The sequence below is a fragment of the Ochotona princeps genome, chromosome 4, assembly GCF_030435755.1.
Source record: "Ochotona princeps isolate mOchPri1 chromosome 4, mOchPri1.hap1, whole genome shotgun sequence".
NCBI classification, from domain to species: Eukaryota; Metazoa; Chordata; class Mammalia; order Lagomorpha; family Ochotonidae; genus Ochotona; species Ochotona princeps.
In genome coordinates this window covers 95,806,199-95,813,844 of record NC_080835.1, presented here as the reverse complement: position 1 = coordinate 95,813,844, position 7,646 = coordinate 95,806,199, and the positions used below count along the sequence as shown (strand labels likewise).

General features: G+C 39.9%; 1 protein-coding gene across 1 annotated transcript; it reads left to right on the top strand.

The window, feature by feature from the left end:
• The first annotated feature begins 537 nt into the window (after positions 1-537).
• LOC101526364 (olfactory receptor 8B3-like) lies at positions 538-1,473 on the top strand. The gene has a single exon (XM_004597719.2). It carries the CDS (start codon positions 538-540, stop codon positions 1,471-1,473), a length of 936 nt encoding a protein of 311 aa, XP_004597776.2.
• The last annotated feature ends 6,173 nt before the right edge of the window (positions 1,474-7,646 follow it).

The following is a 7,646-nucleotide window of genomic DNA, read 5'->3' as shown; positions in this document are numbered from 1 at the left end:
AGGGTCCAGCACAGTCCATCGCTCAAATCAGCTTATGCATATGCTGGGGTTGCAATTGCTGGGTCACTTCTGTTTCCAGTCCTATCTTCCACATGAACCAATGGGTGTCGAAGTCCAGCCTGGTTCTGCCCGCCACACATTCAAACCAGTGGGAGCCGCAGCTTAGTTGGGGCAACCTACACTAACCCCCACCAGACCCACCCCCTGCCCTGGTTCCTATGCTTGCCAATATGTACAGCGGATCACTCCAGTCTGTCCTTGGGCTCTTTCAATAGTCATTTTGTATATGATAACCATGATTTCCTCTCACAAAGGATGATAGGTTAGTGTTTCAGTTTACTTTAACTGTTAAGACTCCAGTAAGGGGTAGGTCAGTCACTCAGAAGTAAGAAAGTGGTAAAACGAAATCCTGTCAGCTCCTGTTAGAGCAGTCTCAGGCATTCACATTAACCTTATATTTCAACGTGAGAAAATGTTGAAGGAGTGGGGTTCTAATACAGTTTTGCTTCTTGTGCCCACAGATTGTCCTAGAGAGCAATGACACATACAAATGGCTCCGTTGTGACTGAATTCATATTGGTGGGCTTAACGGATCTACCTGATCTTCAACTACCCCTGTTCTTCCTGTTTCTCGTCATATATATAGTCACTGTGTTGGGAAATTTGGGCTTGATAACTCTAATTGGGTTGAACTCACACCTCCACACCCCCATGTACTTTTTCCTCTTTAATTTGTCTTTCATAGACCTCTGCTATTCCTCTGTGTTTACACCCAAAATGCTGATGAACTTTGTGTCAAAAAAGAATGTCATTTCTTACATGGGATGTATGACGCAGCTCTACTTTTTTTGTTTCTTCATTATTTCTGAGTGTTATGTGCTGACGTCAATGGCCTATGATCGCTATGTGGCCATCTGTAAACCACTTTTGTACAATGCAATCATGTCCCCTAAAGTCTGCTTCCACCTTATGCTTGGTTCATATTTGATGGCCTTTTCCGGTGCAATGGCCCACACTGGATGTATGCTGAGACTGACCTTTTGTGATGCAAACACCATCAACCACTATTTCTGTGATCTGATGCCTTTGCTTGAACTCTCATGCACCAGCACTTATGTCAATGAGGTGGAGATTTTCATTGTAGTTGGCATCAACATCATTGTTCCCAGCTTCACTATCTTCATCTCTTATGGCTTCATTCTTTCCAGCATTCTGCACATGAGCTCTACTGAGGGCAGGTCCAAAGCCTTCAGCACCTGTAGTTCTCACTTAATTGCTGTTTCTTTATTCTTTGGATCTGGTGCATTCATGTATCTTAAGCCATCTTCTTCTGGGTCAATGGATGAGGGAAAAATCTCTTCTGTGTTTTATACCATTGTGGTTCCCATGACAAATCCATTAATCTACAGTTTGAGGAACAAAGACGTTAAAATTGCTTTGACAAAAACCCTGAGTAGGATCAAAGTTCAATAAGAAATACATGTTTTTGTGTATGCAGTCAAGGACAAAAAGACATTATGGTTTTAATTACAAAATTAAGAGCAGGTTTATTTTTCTATTTCTTATGCCTCCATTTCTTGAAACCCTTGTCTTCATGATGACAGAAATTTCTCTAACATTCTCTAACATAATCGTGAAGAGGACATTTTTTTTCCAACTTTTTATTTGGTAGCTCTTCTTAGCTCACCATTTGCATAGTGTGACTTTTACCGTGTGATCTGATTAAGAATAGCATCAAATAAGAAATTTACCCCCCAGTTTTCATTGTTGTCAGGAAGTTTATTTGTCTTTACACAAGAAAAATGTTCTGCAAGATATGAGGCAAGGGAACATTTGGTTGACAGTATTCCACTGACCATAAGTTCTTAGTGCAATTGTTCAACATTCTTCTACTTTTGTTTTTTCATCCTCCATTGGCCGGGGTATGTTTCAATATGACATTAGAAACTCACAGAGGACCTGGCAGCGTGGCCTAGCGGCTAAAGTCCTCGCCTTGAAAGCCCCGGGATCCCATATGGGCGCCGGTTCCAGTTCCGGCAGCTCCACTTCCCATCCAGATCCCTGCTTGTGGCCTGGGAAAGCAGTTGAGGATGGCCCAATGCATTGGGACACTGCATCTGCGTGGGAGACCCGGAAGAGGTTCCAGGTTCCCGGCTTCGGATCGGCACGCATCGGCCCGTTGCGGCTCACTTGGGGAGTGAATCATCGGATGGAAGATCTTTCTCTCTGTCTCTCCTCCTCTCTGTATATCTGGCTGTAATAAAATGAATAAATCTTAAAAAAAAAAAAAAGAAACTCACAGAAATAGAATACAGGTGTAAACCACTTCACAGCGGTGCACACCACACATGAGATTATGCCTGGAAGAATTGTCACAATTACCATTGTATAGTTGAACTGTATTACCAGATTGTCAATAAGTATTTATTCTATGAACAAGAGTGTAAAGCATGAAGTCTTTAAGAGTATTCTGAACAAGGCAAGAATGTTACTACCATCATTTTAAATATTCCACATGCATATTTTTTGGATACTTCCTTTTTTTTTTTTAAAGACCTTTATTTTTATTGGAAAGGCAGGTTTACAGAGAGAAGGAGACAAAGATCTTCCCCAAGCAGCTGCAGCTGCTGGAGCTGAGCCAATTCGAAGCCAGGAGCCAGGGCTTCGTAATCATTAATCCAAACTCTGACCTGCACTGCATTTTCTTTAGTCTTCTGTTGATGGATGTGTTGGTTGATTATCTTGGCTATAACGCTGTAATAAATGTGTGAATGCAGGCATTTCTTTGTTCTAATCATTTCACTTTCTTTGGACATCCTGGTAGGGGGATTACTGGGTCCGACTCCTCTATTGGAAAGAGCAGATACTTCCTCTTATAAGGTTATTTCATTAGCACAAATTTTGAGACAACTTTCTGCTTTGGAAGTTGTGCTTCTTGGGCAAAATGTATGCCTTTATTTTCTAAATTCTGGGAAAAATGGTGATTTTTTTTCACAATTACAAGACAACATTGATTTTGCTTTATCAGCCAGAGTGTGTTGCTGAAAGGAAGATGCATAAGAACACAAGGTCTCCCTGAAGTGATTTATGTATTTTGCTTTCCATAAAAATCTTGAGTATCTTTCTACAGTACAAACAAGGAAAATTACAAGGAATTCTGATTTTATGCATAGAAGAACTAAATATTTTTCTGTTTTTTCTGTGTCATTATTTAATCTCTCCTTTCACCATTTGCCTTTTTAATGATTTCATTAAAGAAGTATATCAGCTTTAATTTAATAAATTTATTAAAATTTTAATAAATTTATTTATTTTCAGAAAAAATGAACAATCTGTAAATGATCAACTAGCAAGGTGGGAAAGATTCAACCCATGCACTCTACAAGGCTCACAGGTTGCACTCAAAATTCAGTAAATTATAGCAGGCAACTTTTCTAGTTGATAGCTTTGTATGGACCATGAATGATGTTGTAAATATCCAAATGGCCCTTGGCAGAGAAGGGGTACCCCTGTCTCACTAGTAAAGGAACACGGGGGGAGGGTGGGACCTGATGTAGTAGCCTAAGAACTAAAGTCCTCACTTTGCATGCATCGGCATCACATATGGGCACCAGTTTTAATCCCAGTGCTCTGTTTCCCATCCAGCTCCCTGCCTGTAGCTTGGCAAAGCAGTCGATGACGGCCCAAAGCCTTGGGACCCTGCACCTGCATGGGAGACCCAGCAGAATTTCATGGCTTCTGGCTTTGGATTGGCTGAGCTCCAGCTGTTGTGGTCACTTGGGGAGTGAATCATCGGACGGAAGATCTTCCTCTTTGTGTCTCCTCTTCTCTTTGCAATGAAAGCAAATAAAGCATTAAGAGAAAAAGTACACTAGATGGACATTATTCCACTGTGAAGGAGAATTATCAAATTCTGCTTGTAACTAGTAAAGACATGTAGATCAATGAGAAAGAAGACAGAGAATTAAGATTGCTTGTAGCTCAATGAAATGGCTAATTGGGCTACAAGAATATACAGATAATTTTAATGGAAACTGAATATGTAAAAATGAGAACTCTGACAAATAAATACAATTTTTATAGAAAAACTAGAGAAATATAAGTGATTAACAGCATTGTGAATTTATAAATGTAATAGAAAGCTTCAATAGTAACCATGATAAAACTGAAAAATAAAATCAGAATGAAGAAAGAATATTTAAAATCACTCTAAAACAATGAAAGAAAACATAAAAAGAAGACATTCCGTGTGGCAGGTTGCAGTGGTGACTCTGCCGTTTTCCTTTTCTCACGTGGAGTCTGCATTTTTGTTGTTTCTTTTTTGTCTCACTTTTCTTGCCTTAAAATTCCATCACTCAGCCACCTGGAAACGTCCTTTCTTTGTTCTTTCCATATGTCAGAGCAGCTTAACATAGTATGACTATACCCTATGAGGGCATCTTAGTTCCAAAATTCACATTTTCAATGTTAAAATCTATGCATTCTTTGGCACTTCAATCATTATATTGCTAAATTTCTTTCACACTCTTCATTCAGATAGTTGTTTCCTCCTCTCTTCTTTCTGTTCTAGAGTATTCTAAATATGACTAGATATTACTTATATCATTGACTTTTGTGACAGGGTGAATTTTGCGTGATTCAGTAGTGACTTTTTTCAGCTTAGAAAACGTCCTTTACTAACCTCTGTAACACAGGTCCAATGCTGATGAATCCGTTAGATTTTCTTTGTCAGGGACATTTTGTGATTTTTTTTTCATTATTTGTGAAAGCCAGATTTTCTCAAAAGAATATCCTCAGTTAACAGTTTTTTTTTCTTTTCTTTTTCTTGTTATCATTTTATGATGCAATTCCATAGGCCCTGGAATTTCCATTACCCCTCTTCAAGTCCCCTCCATACTGAGTTCCCTATTTTATTAATATAGCATAGTTCCTGAAAAACAGTCATATGTCTATCATTACGAGCATGGACAATGGCAGAGAGTTCAGCATCCTATTGTCAAGATGTAGTAAATAGTTTCATTATAAGTCCATTTTTGATCTGGAAGTAGAGATACATACTACACGGCATCCTCACATCTGAATATGATGGTCTCCATTACACAGTTTACGATATACCCCCTTAAAAGAGAAGCCACAAACAGTATCAACAACAGAAAGAAAAGAGGAAATTGAAAACACCATGAAGTTAAATAACATGCTACTGAATTACTAATGTGTCACTGAAGAAATGAAAATCAAGAACCTTCTTAAAGAAAGTGATGCTACTGTATGATCTATGAGTCAGTGAAGAGTTTAATTAGAAGGAAAGTGTTTTGAAGAGTTGAAACTAAATTTAAAAAAGCAAAATCCATAAGACATAGCTTCTGCTGATCTTTGTTGGTGACAAATAGATTCTTTTTAAATCCGGTCTACTAATCTATGATGTTTTATTGATGCACTTAAGCCATTTACATTCAGGGTGACTATAAATGGGTGGTAATTTGGTCCAGTCATTTTAGCAATGAGTTGTTCATTGATTTAGTCTGCTGTTGTTATTTTACTGGGGTGTTCTTCGCATTTGCCTTTGGTTTTCTTGGGTGCTATTCCATTTCTCCACCTCCTGTGATACTGTACTGAGGCTGAACCATTTGTCTGTTCAACCTTTTTCCTACTTCCTTTTAGAGCAATTCCACAGGATATGGAAGAGATCAGGTTTTCTATTTAACTGGATTGTTGGTAGTGCTGATCTTGCTGGAACCTGTCGGCCGCTAGATTTGAGGTCCACATGAACCTGTTTTGACCTGTACGATGCCGAAGTTGGTATTCTTTTCCCTGTGGGACCAGTGCAATGCAGTGCGCTCAGAGAGTTCAATCTCAGCTTAGTGTATGTTCAGCTCACTGCTGTACCTGCAGTCTTGAAGTTTCTCACACTGTACAACATGGCACCTGATGTACCACTACTAGAGTTCTTGATCAGCTGCCCATCAGGTCTGATGGCTACCCGGACCTATCTTGGGTGGAACCTGTAGGATGCCACATTGCTACATTTCACTGAGCCAAAAATGAGTTCACTCCCAGCTCAGTGCATGTGCAGTGCTGTCCATAGCCTTTGCTTCCCTTTACAAAATGGCACCTGATTCAGCTCTAGGTGGTAGATTGGGCTGTGAAATCTACCCTGTTCCCATATTGCCTATCTGGGATCTGCTGCTCTGTCTCTGCTCCTGGTCAAATCAAACAGAGTAACAGGATGGGGAATTCTTTGTCAGGGTTCACCTCCTGAGCTCCTGGTGCATGCCCCTTCCCACCTTGTTGCTGGTGGAGTTCCAGCTGCTGGTGCAGTTCAGATTATTGCTGGCTGAATGCCGCTGGAGTATTGGTCACTGCAACACCACACAGTTGTGTCTGCTGTTTTCCCGAGTCTGTCAGTCTACAGGTGCCCCTCTGCTGTCATTCTGTGTTTTTTTATTTCCTGAAATGTGTCCTCTCTGCTTCACACTGACTAGTGTTTCTCTGTTAATGCATCCTTACTCTATTTTACTATCCTGATCCACACCCTGGTTTTATTCTTCACTCCTTTTTATAAAGTAGAAAGTATCCTTTTTATTTAAAACAAACAAACAAACACACAGACAAATTCTCATTCTGCTGTTTTATTATCCAATACCCAGGGCTTCTAGAGTTGGGCTTGCCTGAAATTAAATCAACTACAGCTTTTCCTTGGCAAAATGGATCTCTTGTGTGGGTTGCAGGTACCAGGCGCTTGGACTGTCACTTGCTGCCTTCCAGCACTTCCAAAACTAGAGACAGAATTACGAAGTAAAACACTCTGACACGGAACTGGGCAGGGTGTTTTTAAACATTTAATTAATTAATTTTTCATGAGTAGGGTCTTAATAATTATGTAAATATTCTCCAGTCTTCAGTACTTCTAATACATCATCCCACTATAGTGATTTGCAGAATTTCTGCTGAAAAATCTGTTAATAGCTTTTTGAGACTGCCTTGTATGAACTGTATTTCTTATCTCTTACTGTTTCACAAGTTATTCATTTTGATTTTTGATAGTTTGATTATTGTGTGTCTCAGTGAACTCGTCATTGGATAGAAATTTAATTGATGATGTCTTCTCTTCCTGTGTCTGGAAGTTGGCACCTCTGCATAGATGAAAGAATTTATCTGTAAATGTCCTTAATTATACTGTCTCACCTTTTCCCTCTGTTCTGCTAGAATCCTTACTCTATGACGTTAGGTCTCTTGGTTGGGTCCCATAATTGCTGAATGCTTTCTTTTAATTTTTCTCTGATTATTTTTGACCAATTTCAGTCGCTCTGTCTTTTTTTTTTTTTAAGATTTATTTGTTTTTATTGGAAAGCCAGATATACAGAGAGGAGGAGAGACAGAGAGGAAGATCTTCTGTCCAATGATTCACTCCCTAAGAGGCTGCGGTGGCTGGAGCTCAGCCAATCCGGAGCCAGGAGCCAGGAGCTTCTTCTGGGTCTCCCACGTGGGTGCAGGGTCCCAAAACTGCATCCATGACTGTTTTCCCAGGACACAAACAGGGAGCTGGATGGGAAGCGGGGCTGCTCGGATTAGAACCTGTGCCCATATGGGATCACAGTGTGTACAAGGTGAGGACTTTAACCACTATGCTACCGCATTGGGCCCTG

Excerpts from the sequence above, each read along its gene's own strand:
- LOC101526364 (XM_004597719.2), top strand. The coding sequence starts at position 538 with ATGACACATACAAATGGCTCCGTTGTGACTGAATTCATATTGGTGGGC.